The sequence below is a fragment of the Anabrus simplex genome, chromosome 1, assembly GCF_040414725.1.
Source record: "Anabrus simplex isolate iqAnaSimp1 chromosome 1, ASM4041472v1, whole genome shotgun sequence".
NCBI classification, from domain to species: domain Eukaryota; kingdom Metazoa; phylum Arthropoda; class Insecta; order Orthoptera; family Tettigoniidae; genus Anabrus; species Anabrus simplex.
This window is the reverse complement of record NC_090265.1, coordinates 1,285,091,555-1,285,113,262: the sequence shown is the minus strand read 5'-3', so window position 1 is coordinate 1,285,113,262 and position 21,708 is coordinate 1,285,091,555. Positions and strand designations below refer to the sequence as shown.

General features: G+C 40.5%; 1 protein-coding gene across 4 annotated transcripts in view; it reads right to left on the bottom strand.

Annotated features, from left to right (window-relative positions):
- LOC136878294 (uncharacterized) overlaps positions 1–21,708 on the bottom strand; it is an 85,990-nt gene that overhangs the window by 37,668 nt on the left and 26,614 nt on the right. For all 4 annotated transcript variants that reach the window (XM_067152073.1, XM_068225469.1, XM_067152075.1 and 1 more), the window contains exon 4: positions 7,038–7,166. In XM_067152073.1, the coding sequence (XP_067008174.1) occupies positions 7,038–7,166 (129 nt within the window). The remainder of the gene's footprint in view (positions 1–7,037; positions 7,167–21,708) is intronic.

Sequence of the window (21,708 nt, the reverse complement as noted above, 5' to 3'; positions counted from 1 at the left end):
TGTCTCTTGCCGAGCTTGTCGTCTCGCCCAGGATCGTCTCCAGATCGTTAAGGAGGAGTTTGATGCCATGCCTCCGGAAGGTACAGCACGACGCTCTGAGAGTAGTTGGTCGTCACCGCTCCATTTGGTACCGAAGAAGGATGAAGGCTGGCGGCCTTGCGGAGATTATCGTGCCTTAAACTCACGAACCATTCCTGACAAATATCCACCTCAGCATCTCCATGATTTCAGCCATAAGCTTCGCAGATGCACTATTTTCTTCATTATCGACCTAGTGAAGGCCTACACCCAAATTCCCGTGAACCCAAGTGACATTCCAAAGACCGCAATCATAACGCCCTTCGGACTGTTTGAGTTTCCTTTCATGACCTTCGGACTACGCAATGCTGGTCAAACCTTTCAAAGATTCATAGACGAAGTACTATCAGGTCTGGATTTCACGTTTGGGTATGTCGATGACATCTTGGTCTTCTCTAAGAGTCCTGAAGAACAAAGGGGCCACCTGCGAGCTCTCTTCCACCGCCTCTCTGAGTATGGCATCCTCATCAATGCTACCAAGAGTGTCTTAGCATCTGGAGTCACCTTTCTCAAATACGAAATCTCCGCCGCAGGGATACAACCATCGCCGTAACGCATCAGAGCTCTGCAGAATTTTCCTCTCCCGAAAACTGCACGTGATCTTAGACGTTTCCTGGGAATGATCAATTTCTATCGCCGATTCCTTCCCTCAGCATCCCAGTACCACGCTCCACTCCACGCAGCTGTATCCAATTTACGCGGCTCTCAACATGTACCCTGGACACCAGAAATGGAACACATCTTTGCTGCCTGTAAGGATAGCCTCGCTCAAGCTACCCTCCTAGCGCATCCCGATCCGCAAGCACCATTGGGATTGTTCACAGATGCATCCAACAGCGCTATTAGAGCTAGCCTCCAGCAAAACGTGGACGATGCCTGGCAGCGTCTAGCCTTCTTCTCTAGGAAACTGTCTACGAAGCAAACCGAATGGGTAGCCTACTACCGAGAGTTGCTTGCAGTTTATGAAGCAGTGCAGCACTTCAGATACATTTTGGAAGCCCAGTAGTTCACAATCTATACAGACCACAAGCCCCTGACTTGCGCCTTCCAGCAACGTTGCGACAAACTTCCACCCGTGCAGCTGAACCAGTTATCGTTCATCGCTCAGTTCACAACGGACATTCAGCACATTGAAGGCTCCTTCAACGTAGTCGCAGATGCACTATCTCGCATCAATGGAATTGCCAGTAGGACCTTGAACTTCAGCACTTTGGCACGATCACAGGAAGGGGATGCAGAACTCCTTGATCTGTTGAACCGCGAATCAGCACTTCGGTTGGAGCAAGTCCGGATACCAGGAATCAACACCACTTTGTTCTGTGACACTTCAATGTGTCGACCCAGACCATTTACCACTGCACCTTTTCGCAGACAAGCTTTTGGCTCTCTTCACGGTCTAAGTCATCCTGGTGCCAGAGTGACCGCCCATTTAGCATCAGAACGCTTCGTATGACCCCACATGCAAAAAGACTGCTGTACATGGGCACAAGCCTGCCCGACATGTCAACGTTCGAAGGTCACGCGCCATAACGCTCCAATTGGCAACTTTACCCCAGCGTCTGCTCGGTTCCAGCACATCCATCTGGCTATCATCAGCCCACTCTCTCCTGCTGCAAATTACCGATACTGTCTGAAAGCAGTAGACTGATTCACCCGCTGGCCAGAAGTCTGGCAACTGGAACGCATCACAGCCAAAGACGTCACTGAAGCTTTTGTAGCATGCTGGATCTCTCGCTTTGGATCACCACAACGTATCACAACCGACCAAGGCAGACAGTTCGAATTGCAGTTGTTCTGAAACCTGGGGATTCTCACCGGAACCTCACGCTCCCGAACAACCAGCTGGCATCCTTGTGCCAATGGAATGGTTGAATGTTTCCAAGGTCAACTCAAAGCAGCCATCATGTGCCATCCTGATATGTCTTGGCTGTAAGCCTTACCAATTGTGTTACTTGGTATCCGAAGTGTGCATAAAGAAGATCTTGGTGCTTCCTCGGCAGAGCTAGTCTACGGAGAACCAATTCGACTTCCAGGAGAAATGCTTTGTACCACGACAGACAACCACTTTGAGGACACTTCAAGCTTCGTAGTCAGACTCCGCCAACAAATGAGTCGACTACGTCCTTTGCCAGCATCATGGCATGATCAACATTCCACCTTCATCTTCAGGGACTTGAACACTTGTATTCATGTCTACCTATGTGATGACACGGTCCGCAGCGCACTACAGCTGCCATACACTGGCCCACATCGAGTGTTAGATCGAAGTGATAAGACACTGACTGTGCAGATAAGAGGCAAGCCTGTCTGCGTCAGCATTGATCGCATAAAACCTGCTTTCCTCCTGGCTGATAAAACACCATTACCTGGACAAAATACCACTCAGGATCATTGCATCAGCCCTGAGAACACTCTCCACAATGACACAGCCGCAGCATCACCGGCACCTAGAAGTGCTTAAATGAAATAAGTTTCATAATGATAGATCCGTATTGAACTGTGATTACAATAGAGTAAATTAATGCATTATTTGGGTCCACCTTTTCAATACAAAGTTTAAAGAGTTTAAATTACATAAATGATTAGGGACTAGTTTCGACCTAGTACTAGGTCATCGTCAGCCTAAAGCAAAATTAAAACACAAATACCAAAGAAATCAAACTATGTAAAGACATGTAAGGTCTCGTAAAAGTACATACCATGTGAGATATTGTGCCGCACTATGTTAAAAAATAACTCTCTGAAAGAGATTCATAATAAGTCCAGTGCACATTAAAAAGATGTTATAAGATAGGAATCCTTGAGTTGCTGGATAAGGAGATTACAATATGCTGGCTCCTTTAAGATGCAGGTATCCAATTGCAGAACCACTGAGCCGAAGTTACGTCGTTTATTTATGAATAAAGTTCAGTGTGCCGTATAGCATTAAAAAGTCCAGTGCGCACTAAAAAGATGTTATAGAAAAGAATTCTTGAGTTGCTGGATAAGGAGATTAGAATATGCTGGCTCCTTTAAGATACTGGTATCCAATTGAAGAACCACTGAGCCGAAGTCATGTCGTTTATTTACGATTAAAGACCAGTGCGCCGTATAGCATTAAAAAGTTTATAGGGATGGAAATTTTTCAGTTGTGGGTCAAGGAATTCAACATACACTGGCTTCTTAAATTTGCTGCTGTATATTCGAAGAACAACAATTACCTTCAAGTTCCAAAAAACTGAAGAGCCTTTCCAGCATACATGTGTTTTTACGTCTATGAATATCTTAAAAAACAATGTAACTTCATCTCAGTTGTTCTTAAATTTGCTGCTGTATATTCGAAGAACAACAATTACCTTCCTTCAAGTTCCAAAAAACTGAAGAGCCTTTCCAGCATCCATGTGTTTTTACAACTATGAATATCTTAAAAAACAATGTAACTTCATCTCAGTTGTTCTTCGAATATACAGCAGCAAATTTAAGAAGCCAGCGTATGTTGAATTCCTTGACCCACAACTGAAAAATTTCCATCCCTATAAACTTTTTAATGCTATACGGCGCACTGGTCTTTAATCGTAAATAAACGACGTGACTTCGGCTCAGTGGTTCTTCAATTGGATACCAGTATCTTAAAGGAGCTAGCATATTCTAATCTCCTTATCCAGCAACTCAAGAATTCTTTTCTATAACATCTTTTTAGTGCGCACTGGACTTTTTAATGCTATACGGCGCACTGAACTTTATTCATAAATAAACGACGTAACTTCGGCTCAGTGGTTCTTCAATTGGATACCTGCATCTTAAAGGAGCCAGCATATTGTAATCTCCTTATCCAGCAACTCAAGGATTCCTATCTATAACATCTTTTTAATGTGCACTGGACTTATTATGAATCTCTTTCAGAGAGTTATTTTTTACATAGTGTTGCACAATATCTCACATGGTATGTACTTTTACGAGACCTTACATGTCTTTACATTGTTTAATTTCTTTGGTACATGTGTTTTAATTTTGCTTTAGGCTGACGATGACCTAGTACTAGGTCAAAACTAGTCCCTAATCATTTATGTAATTTAAACTCTTTACATTTTGTATTGAAAAGGTGGACCCAAATAATACATTAATTTACCTAAAAGTGCTCCACTATCCCGCGACTTGGCACCTCGAACTTGCTCCGGCCGAAGAGTTAGATTCCCGGACTACTTTCAGCCGTGACTACCTCGACTCTGTGGGGGGCTGGTGTAGCGAAACTACGTCATCCCTCCGCCACAGGAATCTAGAGGGCAGCAGCTGGACCTCGTCACACTAGGCAACGGCGGTGAAATCGTGTAGACTGCTCGTCTTCTTTATGATTTCCATGGCAGCATTATTGAAACAAGATATAGTAAACAAATACATTGAGTGCCTTTCTACATATTGTCTTGTCATCTATGGACGGCATTGTAGGAAAGGACAATGTAAAGTTCTGTACAGAATAAATAGGCAGTTCAATTCAAATGTTGTGTTTACTGTAGCTGGCAAGTCAGTGAGTGTAATGTTCCCCACAAGAATATTCTTGGAGGAACTTGAAAAGCTGCTGATAAGAGAACACTGCATCAAGAATGCACTTTCCAAGAACAGACGATTCTTAGAGAATGGTCAGAAGTATCTAAAACCCTAAAGATGTGGCTGGTGTATTAGAATCATTAACAACAACAAAATCTATGAAATGTGCATGCTATAAATTCTGCCTGTCAAGCAATGACAACAAAATAAACTCATTGTGTGGAAAATGCAGTAAACATATTTGCAAAACACATGTCACCTACTTGTGTCCAAACTACAATCAGTAGGAAGAAAAGTAAGAGAAGAACTGTAGTGTTTTCTACGATGATTGTATTAAAAACTGCGTGTTATTTCTAATTTATGTGAACATTTAAATATGAAATGTTCCTTAATAACATTTTGTGTATGATGATTATTATTATTATTACTATTATTATTACCAGCAAGGTATAGAACAACCATGTTGATAGCTAACAACTGTACAAAAATGTATGTATGTATGTACAAGATTTCTACACCACTTTGATACGTCGGGTCATATAGACCCGAACAGTATATTCGGCAAGTAAAAGTGAACAAAACAGCAGGGTTAAGGCCATTCCAGACCTAACAGTTCCCTATCTCATCATCACCATAAGAGCTATGTACGACGTAAGGCCACGCCCACTTCCTTCCCTCTTCCTTGTCAGCGAGACAGAAAACAAATAGAAAAAGGAAAAAAACCGAGCCTGACCATCGATGTTTTGGCCGCCTTCTGCTTCTCCTATCCTCCATGGTCAGGATCCATTATTCCCATAGGTAACCTATCCTCCCTCTGCCGGGCTGAGTAGCTTGGACAGTAGAACACTGGTCTTCTGATCCCAACTTGGCAGGTTCAATCCAGACTCAGTCTGGTGGTATTCGAAGGTGCTCAAATACATCAGCCTCGTGTCGGTAGATTTACTGGCATGTTAAAGAATTACTATGGGACAAAATTTTGGCACCTTGGTGTCTTCGAAAATCATAGAAGTAGTTAGTGGGACGTAAAATCAATAACATTATTAACCTATCCTCCTCCTTCACCTCACAGGCTAGTTTATATGCGCAGCTTTATCATGAAGCCCATTCTTAACTCTTTTTTTTACAAGCTACTTCATGTTGCACCAATACAGATGGGTTTTATGGCGACGATGGATCGGAAAGGGCTAGGAGGGGGAAGGAAGCGGCCATGGCCTTCATTAAGGTACAGCTCCAGCATTTGCCTGGTGTGAAAATGGGAAACCACAGAAAACCATCTTCAGAGCTGCCGACAGTGAGGTTCGAACCCACTATCTCCTAAATACTGGATACTGGCCTCACTTAAGTGACTGCAACTATCGAGCGCAGTCATTCTTAACTTAGCCTTAATAATAATGTTATTTGTTTTATGTCCCACTAAGTAAATTTTTGTTTTTCGAAGATACCAAGGTGCCAGAATTTTGACCCACAGGAGTTCTTTTACATGCCAGTAAATCTGCAGACATGAGGCTGAAGTATTTGAGCACCTTCAAATACCACCCAACTGAGCCAGGATCAAACCTGCCAAGTTGGGCTCAGAAGGCTAGTACTCTACTGTCTGAGTTACTCAACCCAGCTAACTTTCAAGTATCCTCCTGCCACCATTTCCAACTGTTTGTACCAGCAACCATTCCTGTTCCTTTCATATCTGTTACTTCCAACTTATAAACGAGATATCCTGAGTACACCAAGTTTTCACACTGGTATAGCAATGTCGGTCTGAAAATAGAACAATGTAGAGATAATTTATCCGAGAACTCACTTGTAATTGATTAATTTGGAGATGTTTGCAGCCTATGACAAAAACATACAAAGAGAAGGAAAAGAAAGAAAGGAGTTTTCTTTTTATTGCTGGTGGTTTAGCAATGCACCAATACACATAAGGTTTTTGATAATGTAAGGATTGGGGAGGTAGCAACCATGGCTTTAATTAAGGTACAGCCCCAGCATTTGCCTGGTGTGAAAATGAGAAACCACAGAAAACCACCTTCAGGGCTGCCTATTGTGGAATTCAAACCCACCATCTCTGAAAGGAAAGAAGAGTGATGAATGAGAAGACATAGTCCTTATCTGTGTTAAGTCATGTCTACCGAGCTCGATAGCTGCAGTTGCTTAAGTGTGGCCAGTATCCAGTAATCGGGAGATAGTGGGTTTGAGCCCCACTGTAGGCAGCCCTGAAAATGGTTTTCCGTGGTTTCCCATTTTCACACCAGCCAAATGCCGGGGCTATACCTTAATTAAGGCCACGGCCGCTTCCTTCCGATTCCTAGGCCTTTCCTATCCCATTGTCGCCGTAGGACATATCTGTGTCAGCGCGACGTAAAGCAAAAAAAAGTCATGTCTATATTTATTCATATCATTTGTTTCCTTATTTAGTAAGACCTTTAAAATATACTTACTGAAGCAGCAGCAAAAGGTGCCATGATGCAAGGATAAACAGTTGAAAATAAACTCTGTATTCCAGCTGCTCTTAACTCCACACATACAGGGCATAAAGTTTTCCCAATTATTATGTCATTTGTAATAAACTGTAAAAGAAAAAATCATCATAAAATTATTATTAATTCAAAGTACAACAAATAAATAGATGCTTTACTGACAGAATGAGTATCTGTTATGAAGTAAATTAAATAACATTGAGAAAGAAGTTGAGTACAACAAATAAATAGACAGTTTACTTACAGAATGTAAACCAAAGTATTAAACATCGAGTATCTGTTGTGAAGTAAATTAAATAAGATTAAGAAAGAAGATGATATAGAAAGAAAATAATATCTGAAGAATTCAAAGGCCAAGTTCAACAAAACTGACCAGAAACAACGGATAGTTTAAATTAAGATTAAATATCACTGTTGCTTACAAATGTAGGTTTTCTGATCTTACTGAGTTCACTCCCCAACATAAAATATGGGCAGACTCTTGTACAGAAGAATCAGTCCCGTGCTATAGTATTTTTGTAATAAAATATTTCTTGTCATACTCCTTAATATACATTTGTCCAATACACACTTTACCAATAAACTTGCACAGTACTATTATATTAAGAAAGTGACAAACCGCACTTAGGATAATTTGTGATGAATGTTATCGATTCGACTTATTTTAAAAGCAGAGAAGACACCTTTTATAGGCAAAGTGTTGACAGCACTCCAACATTTACAACAAAAATATTGCATCATTATCCTCTAACAGGGGTTGGCAACACATCGATCATGATCTGCTGATAGATCATGATAAGAGATTTAGTAGACTGCGAGGTTTAACAATAGAAAAATAGGTTCCAGAAAAGATTCAACTTCCCAGCATATAATACCCATGAAAGCAGTAGGAGAAGTTTGTTTTGCATTTTGACTTTCACTTGCTTCCATATGAGCAGGTTCTGTCATGGCTGAAAATAATATTTTGCTCTCATGCTCATGATATAGTGTGGTTGTACTGCATTCCAAATGTTATATTTATGCATTCTGTATATGAGAATTGTTGCAGAAACTAAGAAATGCTGGTCTGTGATTTCACAGAAGAAACAGATGTGACCATTCACACCAAGGAGATACCTGTCCTAAGGGTGTACCTTGAGGTACACCACTTCACTACTTACACCTCTTCTTTTTAACTTGGCAATCATCTTCATGCTGAAGGAATTACATGAGAGAAAATATGACTCTGAATTAGGTTATCAATTTGTAGAAAGTCAAAGTAGCCTAGCAGCATTAGGTTTTGCGGATGACATTGTTTAAAAAAAGAAATAAAGACTCAGCATCTTTTACGATTGATACGGGCAACCATTATTCAAATCAAATGGGTCTTTTATTAAATGCTGTTATATCTATAGTGATTCTACAGTGATTGAAAATGAGAAGCTGAAACCTGTTATTATCAGAACCATAGGTGGAATCATGAAATCATCCTTGATGGTAAAGATACTCTAAATTAGTTAAACAGGAGCATAACAAAACTTGTGAACTCAGAGTTTCTTAAATCTGATCAGAAAATAAACTAAATAAATTCCCATAAAAATACAATAAATAAATTGGCCCAGTTTGATTTATCCATTGCAACGTGCCCCTTTATCAAAACTTCAGCAAGGCTTCTTGTATGATATTGACAAATTAATTAAGAGTGCTGTGAAAGACATAACTGATTCAGCGATAGTCTTAATTTCATGCTTTACAGCACCAGGAAGGTTTGCAGCTTAGTAGTTATTCAAGCATCATGGGAAACTTTCCTCCAAAATGTAAATATCTGCAATCAGTTAAAGTCAGTTGTTGACCACATATCATACAGTTTTCTTTGTTTATGGACGATCTGCCGTCCGAACTCAACGAAACAGCGAATACCCTACTCTTTGCTGACGACTGCAAGATATTTAGGGAGATCAGGAATCCAGCAGATGCAGCTCTGCTACAGTCCTCACTTAATGCCCTCTCGAACTGGTGCCGTACTTGGAAACTTATCCCCAATCCACAAAAATGCAGCCACATGGCCATAACACTGCGTAAATCTCCTCTACCGACATCATATTACCTATGATGTAGATGTTGATTCCCATAGGGAACCTAAAATATTTGTCCTGAATGAGTAAATTTATAATACCAATATAATGGTCCGTTATTGGACATTATAAATTTTCCAGCTAACTCATTCTTGGTTGCCTGCGTTTCACCCTCGTGTGCTAAGTTAGGCTCGTCAGTTGGGACTTAGCACACCACCCAAGACGCAAGGCCACTGCATAGGCTATTTGAAGCCACCAGCAGTGCCAATGCACTATGAGAGCTATGTCTCATTTCCAAAAATATAGTAATTGCCACGTAAGGAAATACCCCAGAAAGTAAATATCGCCGCCCGATGCTCTTCTTTTCTCTTTTTTGTAATGGCTGATCACTGCTGCCAACCTGCCTGGTTACATATTAAAATTATTAGTATAGAATTTCGCACAATGTGGATGGAGTAGTTAATTTTCACAGAACTTTCTTAGAGAGAAGCCGCGTCGATTACACCACAGTATGTGATATCTGTCACATGGCCGACCGCATAGTTCACACAGACACTGTATATCCGGGACGTGGAACTTCTTCATGCTGCACACTCTATGGTGAAACCCATGTACTGCAAGACGGGTAACTATATGTCGAAGCTCGTAGTTCGAGTCCATCCAGTCAGTTGACATCATTGCTTCGGTCGCATAGAAATCGCCCCATATTTCCTTCCGTTTCTCTTGCAGCTCGTGTAATAATTGTTGATAGGCCTCAGTAGATGGCAGATGCAACTGCATGCGAAGTTCTTCCATGTAGTATTCCTGCCGAGCCAGAACATACACCAGGCGGGAAGGGGTGAATTTTGAAAGATTCATAGCCTTTTTCAGATACCTTGCTTTGACACTTTCTAATAGTTTCAGGTCTTTCTTCTTCAGGTGGTCCCATATACATTCCAGAGCATACGTCAAGACGGGTGTCACTTTCAGCTTAAATAGGTCCATAGCCGTTTTGAGCGAAAGTTTACTGATATTCTTCACTTCGCTCATTGCAGCCACTGCAGACGCTACCTTCTCCTTTATATGTATGGAGAAGACATCGCCATGGGTTTGGAATGTCAGACCCAGATACTTGAAATTGTTCACTATTTGCAGGTTTGACCCTTCTAATGTAATAACTTGGTTTGCAGCTAGTCTTCCTCCCTTTCTGAAGGTCATCATGATCGTTTTCACTTTATTCATCCTTAGCCCATTCTCTTTAGACCATTTCAGTAATTTGTCGAAGGCTACTTGTAACTGCTCAATCGATTCCGAAGTTAGAACCATGTCGTCCGCATACATATAGATCGCGACGTTGTTCATGCTAACTACTTGTACTACATCCAAGACAGCTATGTTGAACAGTAGGGGGCTTAGTGGGTCGCCCTGCAATATACCGTTCGTTTGTTCTAACACGCTGGATACGGATCTGTTGTCGTCGATCTGGACCACGTTGTTCGCAAGAATACTCCTTATAAGCATTGATATGTAGTTTTGAGGTCCAATTAGGGATTCTAGCTTCTCTATTATAAGCTTTCTGCTCACCAGGTCGAAGGCCTTGCAATAGTCAATAAATACGGCATGTAATTTGCCACCTTTCAGTCTCAATGATCTCTCGATATCATTTTGTAGGCATTTTATGCCATCGATTGTTGAACGACCCTTCCGGAAACCCAGTTGTTCCTCAGGTAATCTTTTGTCCACTAAGTCTGATAGTCTTTCCGTCAATAATCTTGTCAGTATTTTAAAGCCTGCACATTCTAAAGCGATGCCCCTATATGAGTTAGGGTCACCTATGTCTCCTTTTCCCTTGTATAACACCTTTAGTAATGAGCTTCTCCACTTGTCTGGCACGTTGCACTCTAGTAGGCAGTTATTAAGCAAGTGTGTCCAGTCTTCTGTCAGTACATTTGTGCTCTCTGTTATGTGTTCGTTGAAAATCTGGTCAGGGCCGCATGCTTTTTTCTTCTTCAGCTTTTTTAATGCTGTTTCGACTTCCTTTGCAGTAAACAGTTCTACGTTTACGTTGATCTTGTGATCTTCAACTGGTGCCGGTCGTGTTTCTTCCTTCTGTAGCACATCTTTGAAATGCGCTTCCCAGATCTCCATGGGTATATCCCTGGGGAATTGAGGTTGTTTTGCATTCAGGGCTTTATATGGATGTGCCTTGGCTTCTTCTATTAGCTTCTTTTCTTCATCCAGCAGAAAATCTTTCCTTGTAGCTCTCATAATGAATGTTTCCCTACCCTAGTAAATGATAAAAGATAAGATGAAATAAATCAAGATAATTATGAATATCTCCTCAATGAGGAATTAAGGAAATAAACACACTTTCTCACTTAAATTATCTGTCTTTATTTTGATATACAGTAGGCGTACTATAACCATATTCTTGAAAAGAGGGGCGTGTTAAACGATGCAATTTATTTAATAAGTCTTTGCAGTGTGATTTTCGAAAGTTCCAGACATCCAATGACTTCCCTTTCTTTTGCGCGAATATTTCCTTCTCTCTTCAATACCGGTAACCAGTAAGGAGAGAGATTATTGGGCATATTTTCAGCCTGCAGGCTGGTTATATCTTCAAGCTTATCAGGAAACATATAGGAATACTAATGTGCCAAGCTCCGTGAACAGAATTTAGGTCAGCTTTCAAGTTCACTGCGGATTTGAAAATAATAATGTTATAAGTTCTACTGCCAAAATTTCGTCCCGCAAGAGTTATTTCATGTACCGGTAGATCTAGACATGAGACTGACGTATTTGAGCACTTTCATCATTTCACACAAACTATGTTATTAAATGCATTATCCGAACATGCCACAATCCTACTTAACTGGTATTAGCCAAATAGATTTACAATCCCACAGAAAAAGAAAATATGCTTTAAATATTCTCGCAAATGTATCACTAGTGACTTTAACGGCGATGCGGTGGCAACACGCACTTCACGCTAGAGCAGTGATTGAACGTTGCCAACGTGCCAGATTAACGGTAAATGTAAGACGTCGTATCGGCAAGTAGGGTCCCTAAACTGTATGGTTACCGACACTGAAAAAGACCCAACAGCAAGAAAAGTAACCATAAATCAATATCTTAATATTACAGGGGAGAAAGGGTAAGGTTGCACCCTTAGGGTACGTCCTTACACGGAGAGGACTATAGATGCCTGCCTGGCCATCAAATGATGTAGATGTTGATTCCCATAGGGAACCTAAAATATTTGTCCTGAATGAGTAAATTTATAATACCAATATAATGGTCCGTTATTGGACATTATAAATTTTCCAGCTAACTCATTCTCGGTTGCCTGCGTTTCACCCTCGTGTGCTAAGTTAGCTGGAAAATGAGGACTTGCTATTGCATATTTTTAAATTTTTGAATGTTCCTTGCTATAAAAAACTCAATGGCTGATGATGGCATAGTGGATTGCCGAAACCGGTCCCAAAGATGTATTTTACAATAAGTTAAATAAATATGTGATGTTCTAAATAGACCATTACGATAACGTATTGGATAGGTGGAACCTTTAGCTTTACTAAGCATTGTAAAATATTAAAAAAAGACACATTAATTGCCATTAATACCTGCTGTGTAGACAGATTTCTGAGCTTGGGGTTTCTGTTCCTTACAATTGCAGCAAAGAAGGACACTGCTCTGTCTAACTGCTTAGTATTGGAAGGGGCGGCTGTTGTCCAAATCGGAGAGCAGTAGTTTAAGAGAGGTTGAACAATCGTGAGGAAGAAGTGACGAAGAGCAATGGGGTCAGAAATTTCTGTGAAGCGATAGAGAATGCCTAGTAATTTTATAGCCTTGGTTGTATATGTTTCTATACAGGTCTTAAATTGTAATTTTGTATCGAATATTACACCTAGGTCACGCTGTTGCGTAACCACGGTGATGGGCTTGTCGAGTAGGTAATATGATAATACCAATATAATGGTCCGTTATTGGACATTATAAATTTTCCAGCTAACTCATTCTTGGTTGCCTGCGTTTCACCCTCGTGTGCTAAGTTAGGCTCGTCAGTTGGGACTTAGCACACCACCCAAGACGCAAGGCTAGTGCATACCGTGGAGGCCACTGCATAGGCTATTTGAAGCCACCAGCAGTGCCAATGCACTATGAGAGCTATGTCTCATTTCCAAAAATAGATGCCTGCCTGGCCATCAAATGATGTAGATGTTGATTGATTCCCTTAGGGAATTTTTGAATGTTCCTTGCTATAAAAAACTCAATGGCTGATGATGGCATAGTGGATTGCCGAAACCGGTCCCAAAGATGTATTTTATAATAAGTTAAATAAATATGTGATGTTCTAAATAGACCATTACGATAACGTATTGAATAGGTGGAACCTTTAGCTTTACTAAGCATTGTAAAATCTTGAGTCAATACGGACAAAAAATGAAGTTTTTAATACTAAATTAATGTGTCACCGCTGCACATCAGGCAACAGGTAGCTGCCCTGAGTTTCCTCCACGAGATCTTAAATGGACATTACCGCTCGGAACATCTTGTTTCTCTCTTCTCTCTCCGCGTTCCTTCCCGCTCCACCAGAACCAAAGACCTTCTTCACATTCCCCACACTCAGCGCTCAATACTTCAACGATCTTTCCCAATCCGCCTCCCAACACTCTTTAACAATATTAATAGGAGACAAGAGCTTGATATAGTATCAAATAAAAGTGTATTCGAGAGGTGTGTAAATAGTATCTTAAAAATAAGTTGATGTGAAGGGATTATACCGCCATCTTGACCCACGACGACTCGGCTATGAACATGGACATTCTTATGGTTTTCGATTTGGACAGTTATTAGTAGGATGTGTACCTGAACTTGTTATATTTTGTTATTTGCTCAGTGCAGCTGTATCTTTAAATAAATAAATAAATAAATAAATAAATAAATAAATAAATAAATAAATAAATAAATAAATAAATAAATAAATAAATAAATAAATAAATAAATAAATAAATAAATAAATAAATAAATAAATAAAAAATAAATAAATAAATAATAAAATAAATAATAAAATAAATAATAAAATAAACAAACAAACAAACAAACAAACAAACAAACAAACAAACAAACAAACAAACAAAGTTTGTACTGCATGGAAAAAAAAGGGATGATCTAGGTTTGGTAGGTCCAGGCAATCGTGGTAAGCACAACAATAACAAGAAAACAAGTAGAGAGATCGTGGAAGATATTTGCAGTCACATACAGTCCTTTCCGACGAAGTGCCCAAACACGTAGGCTATATTTAGAGGGTAGCCTTTCAATATCTGAAATGTACAGGCTGTACAAAGAAAAATACAAAGAAGAAAATAAGCCTCTTTCGAAGTAACATACATACTCACATGCGTTTAACAATGAGTTAAACCTGGCATTTTTCACACCTAAGAAAGAGAAATGTACAGTATGTGAAGCATATCACAATTCTGTTGGTGGATCAAAAGAGGAGTTAGAAGAAAGTTATCAGAATCTTTTGCTAGTGGCTTTATGTCGCACCGACACAGATAGGTCTTATGGCGATGATAGGATAGGAAAATCCTAGGAGTTGGAAGGAAGCAGCCGTGGCCTTAATTAAGGTACAGCCCCAGCATTTGCCTGGTGTGAAAATGGGAAACCACGGAAAACCATCTTCAGGGCTGCTGACAGTGGGATTCGAACCCACTATCTCCCGGATGCAAGCTCACAGTCGTGCGCCCCTGACTGCATGGCCAACTCGCCCGGTAAGAAAAGGTTATTGATGAGTGGCAGTTCTCCCTGGAGACATCTAAAATTGCTCAGATAGACTGTGTGGCGTTGGACTGGACTAAAGCTTTTGATCAAATCCCGCATGAACGACTTTTGTTAAAATTAAGACAGATGAATGTTAGGAGAAGTGTACTGGCATGGTTGTGGTCATTTCTCGAGGGTCGAACTGAACTGAATGGAATGTGTTGTGTTTGATTGAGTTTGATCTTCGACCGTTAAAGTAACCTCAGGAGTATGTCAAGGCACCGTCTTGGGACCTTTATTATTTAATGCATTTGTCTCTAATTTACCTAAATGTGTGACCTCAACCATAGCCCAGTACGCTGATGACACTGTAATGTGTAGGGATATACAATGTGCAGATGATTGTCTGAAGTTACAGTCGGACTTGGACACTATAGCGGTGTGGTGCTACGTTAACGGTCTCAACATTAATGCTGGCAAATGTAAATACATTAGGTTAAGTAGGTCTCAACACCCATTAGAATGTATACATAACATATTAAGTGAGGTAAAAGCATGCATTTGTTAGGAATAACTATTTCTGACCAACTAAAATGGAACACACAAACAGAAGAAGTAAGATGCAAAGCTGCCAGGGTACTCGGTTTTATGCACAGAGGCTCCGTGGGTGCAAGTCAAATGCTATACGGACGGCTTACTTGACACTAGTGAGACCTATACTAACGTATATTCTACCTGCCTGGCACCCTACCATAGCAGCTAACCTGCATAAACTAGAAGGAATCCACCTCGCGCTGAATGACTAATTAACAAGAACAGCTGCCTGCCTTCCCTCCCGTTAATTGCCTCCTTGTGTAAACAGAGCGATGTCACAATCTTACACAAGTCCCTCAGAGGGGCCATTCACCTTTCACCATTCTGTCAACTCTTCTTATCCTACAGCAAAGGCAGAGGCAAGGGTGTGTCTTATACCCCCTTTGCGCGAACTGAGTCCTACAAACTATGTTTCTTTGCTCGTTCAGCATGGCTTTGGAACGATATACCCGGCAATATTAAATGTAGAAATGTAAATATAGTTAAAATGTTATGTTAGGAAGCACATGCGGTGAGAAAATGCACGTGAATATGTGGAAGAATGAACCAGCGAGTGAAAGGTTGTGTAAATTAAAAATATATATACATTAGGCTATACTTTGTTACTTTACCTGCAAATAGTGTATACGACTGTTTTAATTTAGAATTTAGGTAATTATTTCAAAGGTCAGGGGCACTATGTGTAGGGGGCTTGTCTTTTTTCCCTGGCCTTCCATAGATACTGTAAAGGTTATGGTAAATAAATAATGAATGAATTAATGAATCTTTAGTCCAGCCTGTTGGTACAACGAAATGCATGACAACCCACCATTTTCACCTACTCTGAAAACTACGACCATTAAAACAACATGTTTATAATACAGTCCTAGGGAGGAATGTGGCAGATCAAGCACAACTCGAGGCGCAGCTAATCAGAAATCAAACCGACTTGGCCACACTGTATCAATGTAGTCACTGTAGGAGAATCTTTATTGGTACCCCTACCATACATTGCTATTATATATCAGTCTGCCAAGCCCACTGAAATTCATGCACCAACTGGCCTTATGAGTTACATTTTCACACTATTCATAACAGGGACTGACTGCTATAAGGAATGGCATTACTAGCATTGCTCATATTCGTATCACCAGACTGAGAAGATAATTTATTCCAGCTCACACCAGAAGACATAGTGCACTGAAAACACTAGGTTTCTCCAACACAAGCATTAGCAACTTCTGGCTCAGTCAGGAAAGCAACAGGAAGCTACCTCACTCCTAATTTCCCTAGTATGCCTCTTCGGTGACACTTAGATCATCTATGAGAGCTGATGGTGGAGCTGTTGAGGATCAAACCAGCTTTCAGGAAGAAAACTCAATACACAACATACATACCATCCATTGCAAACTCATGTACTCGTCCCGAGGTGGTGCAGCTCTTTTCCGGTACAGCCCCAATGGAGGTAGCTGCACATACCATTTTACGACATACAAGCTCTCTTATCATTCTTAAATCTCTGGCTGTACTGGGAATCAAACTAGGGCCTCGAAAAACAGCAGCTAATAGCTCTGTTACACTATGGAAGCAGACACTATTATGACTACTGTTGGCTATGTTTTTGCAATCAAAACACAAACATGAAGTACTCTCTTCGGCAGTGTGTTTTAACTGTGAAACTATAGTGGAAGACGAATTCCTCGATTGAAATGGAAAGGGCATTTCAAAGAGATCTTGGTCTGTGCAATGTTCCAACCAAGCCAACAATTTTATCAAGAAGAAAGTTGGAGAAAACTGATTCGCACCTCTGCGAGGGTGGAAAATATAGACTTGGAATGAGTTAAGATTGTGCTGATGATGTTTCAGGATACTTACTGAACTCACCAAAGAAATCACTGCACCAAATGAGCCAGGAGACAGGCTACTCATATGGTACATGTAGGAGAGCTGCAAAGAAACTGGGCTTACAAGCATGTAGAGTGCGTGAAGGAATTAAAAAAAACAGACATAAAAAAGAAATACATTATTGTCAATAGTTTCAGGCTCTTCTTAATGCAAGCCCACACATTCTCTCCAACTTTGGTTTAAGGTGAGGCATGATTCCACTATCAGGGTACATCAACATGCAAAACATCAGATAATGGGCTACTGAAAATCTGAATATCATCCCCAAAATACCACTGTATTCTGAAAATGTGATGCATGGTTTCAGCTACCAGAAATGTTGGCCCTATTTTCTATGGCAATAGGGTAAGCACTGATCTTTATGGACACATCTTCAATGAATTTGTGAATAACTGGACAACAATGAATTGACTGAAGGCTATTTTCAGCAAGATGGTGCAATATATCATACGTCTAACAACTCCATAAAACTTGTAACCAGCTTCTCTGATAATCGCCTGATCTATTTTTTTTTTTTTTTTATTAAATCTGTACACCCCTCCAAGATCACCTGACCTAACCTCTCCAAACTTCTCCTTATGGGGTTACTTTAAGGGACAATGTATACAAGAACAGACTGCAGTCACTTGCTGAACTTCACAAGGCCATTAGAAATGAAATTAGTTACAATGACAAAGATACACTTTGGAGAATGTCATGAAACATGGTGATGTGTAGATGCAGGTGGAAGATATTTTTCAACATTTACCCTGAAGAATTTCCCACAGTTACTCTGTACTTCAGAAGAGATTGCACACATTAGCTATAATTATAAAGGTTTATACCTTTTGAGTCAAACTGAAACAGGTGATACTGGGTCCACAACCAATTATACTGAGATAGGGACCAATGGTCGGAAACGCACATTTATGTGTTATGGACAAACACAGCATACACCGCATAACAACAACGTAGCTCATAGTAATTGTTCAAGGTCATGACCGCCAGTCTGAATGCATGTATTGCAAAAGCGCAAGCAGTTGTGCCGCACTCTTGCAAAGATCCTGGGTGTCTGTTGTACACTGGAACAGGCAGCGGGTGATAAACAGCGTACACCACTGACCACCATAAAAAAAAAAAAAAAAGTTATTGGCTTTATGTTCCACCAACTACTTTTACAGTTTTTGGAGACGCTGAGGTGCCAGAATTTAGTCCCGCAGGAGTTCTTTCACGTGCCAGTAAATCTACTGACATGAGGCTGACATATTTGAGCACCTTCAAATACCACCGGACTGAGCCAGGATCGAACCTGCCAAGTTGGAGTCAGAAGGCCAGCGCCTCAACCGTCTGAACGACTCAGCCCGGCAACCACCAAACAGACATACTGTACACAATTTAGCTCGTAGTACATGTGTCATGTGATGACCGCATGCATCGCACAGGGCATTATCCTGAGCCGCATGCACACCACTATCCCCAGTGTCAGTTGTCCATTGCATCAGACAGCTTGTGATGTGACCATGGTGAGGTGTGTTACTGTGTACAGTGCCATGACATGTAGTGAAAGATGGAACGTTACTCGTCAGGAGAGTTTGCAGACATGCATTTAATGTATGGTGCGGCAAGATGTAGTGCCCGTAAGGTAGCACGAATGTACAGAGAATGCTTTCCCAACAGGCATCATCCTAACAGGAAGAAATTTACCTCTGTGGATAGTAACTTACGGCAGACAGAGTCGTTCACACCACAGAGAGCCAGCCAAGGTTCCCTCCAAAGACATGTCCGAATACCAGACTTTAAGGAGATGGTGTTGGATTGTGTGGCCAACCACCCAGCAATAAGCACCCGTCAACTTGCCCCTGAAATGCACACTTCGAAGGATACAGTGTGGAGAGTACTGGCAGAACAGGTATTACACCCCTATTATTATAATAATATTACTGGCTTTATGTCCCACTAACTACTTTTACGGTTTTCGGAGACGTTGAAGTGCCAGAATTAAGTCCCGCAGGAGTTCTTTTACGTGCAAGTAAATCTACCAACACGAGGCTGTCATATTTTGAGCACCTTCAAACGCCACCGGACTGAGCCAGGATTGAACCTGCCAAATTGGGGTCAGAAGGCTAGCGCCTCAACCATCTGAGCCACTCAGCCTGGCCTCCTATCATAAAGAACGTGTGCAAGCACTGGGACCAACGGATTTTTAGCCCCATGTTCACTTCTGTCAATGGATTATCCACCGCAGTGCTGTAGTGCTGAACTTTGTACAGTTTGTATTGTTCACTGATGAGGCCTCATTCACCCGTGATGGTGTTTCCAACAGCCGCAACAGCCGTGTCTGGAGTGAGGACAACCAACAACGGCTCCCTGTCAACATATGGGTGGATATTGTCCAAGATCACCTATTAGGCTCCTATTACACTAGGCCGCCAGGTGGCGCAGCCAGTCGCGCCACCGGTGGCGCTGCTCGTCATTGGGCATTGATTGTTATGGAGCTTATTAGTAATAGCCACGTAACGAAATACCCCAGAAAGTAAATATCGCCGCCCGATGCTCTTCTTTTCTCTATTTTGTAATGGCTGATCACTGCTGCCAACCTGCCTGGTTACATATTAAAATCACCAGACATAACCAAACAAACCAACCTCAATGTAAACACCGATAATAAATGTTTCCCTACCCTAGTAAATGATAAAAGTTAAGATGAAATAAATCAAGATATTCATAATTAAGTCGGTTTCCACGCTCAATGAGAAATTTAGGAAATAAACACCCTTTCTCACTCAAATTAATGTTACATATATCTGTCTTTATTTTGATATGCAGTAGGCGTACTATAACCATATTCTTGAAAATAGGGGCGTGTTAAACGATGCAATTTGTTTAATAAGTCTTTGCAGTGTGATTTTCGAAAGTCCAATGACTTCCCTTTCTTTTGCGCGAACATTTCCTTCTCTCTTCAATACCGGTAACCCGTAGCCTAAGGAGAGAGATTAGGCATATTTTCAGCCTGCAGGCTGGTTATATCTTCACGGTTATCAGGAAACATATAGGAATACTAATGTGCCAAGCTACGTGAACGGAAATTAGGTCAGCTTCAAGCTCACTGCACAATTGAATATTAGTTCTACTATCTACTTCTATCGTTTTCACATACACCGAGGTGCCAGTATTTCGTCCCGCAAGAGTTCTTTATGTACCAGTAGATCTAGACATGAGGCTGGAGTATTTGAGCACTTTCAAATACCGCCGAACTCGAATCCGCCAACATGAGCTAGTCATACATTCTCTCCTTCACTCGCTTAAAATAATGTTAAACATTTCCTGCCTTTATTCTGATTCTGATGTATGCATTACTATAACTGCATTCTTAAAGAAAGGGGGGAGGGAATATAGATTGAATAATTCATTGCGGTTTCTGCAAGTTCAAGGACTTACCACATAAGACATATGTCCTTCCTTTTAATAATAATGCTAACAGCTTTACATCCCACTAAGAACTTTTACGGTTTTCGGCATTTGGCATTTTAAACATATTTTCAGCTTACAAGTTGGTGTATCTCAAGCTTACAACATTACCAGATTTTTACATATATATTGGCTTAAATCACATGAAGACAGGTTGTGATGCAAGAATTGGATAGGAAAGAGGGCTAGGATTTAAGATGTAAATAAGCGTACAGACACAGCACTAGCCTGAAATGAAAATGACGGGCAAAAAAAAACTTCAGACCTGCCAACTGTGGGGTTCGAATACATCACCATCTCCTGAAACCAAGCTAACAGCAATGTGATCAAACTGCACAGCCAGTTCACTCAGTTTCTTATGACGCGTAATAGGCCTACCACATGGGCGACCCACTTACCTGTATATGGATCTTCAATTCTTCAATTATACATGTATGCAAAAACATTATGCACCTTAGTAAGAGGTACTTCCCTAGTTGGTTCTCTGATTGGTGCACGTATAACAAATATGTTTGGGAAGAAATACTTTTATTTTATATTTATTTATATCATAAAGAAGTCATGTTGTCATAGCAAAACGAATACGCAACGAAGAAATGAATCCGAAGAGATAAGCATTATTTACTGCATTAAATATTAGTTTATTTACATGTTAAGCGATATGTAGTAGTAATAACAATAACAACAACAAACGTGTGCAATAAGGAAAAAGGAAATAAATACAAGTAAATATAAATATAATTTACAACATTTAGAGCCATTCCATGGTCACTGAATTACAAAGCAGGGGTATGAATAAACAAACATAATAAACATGAATACTAATATTTAAAAAGCAAAAAGCAAAGTCATCTCCGTACAAACCATGAAAGCCATTGGAAAGGGGGAAGGTGAAGGCTTCCACTATCCAT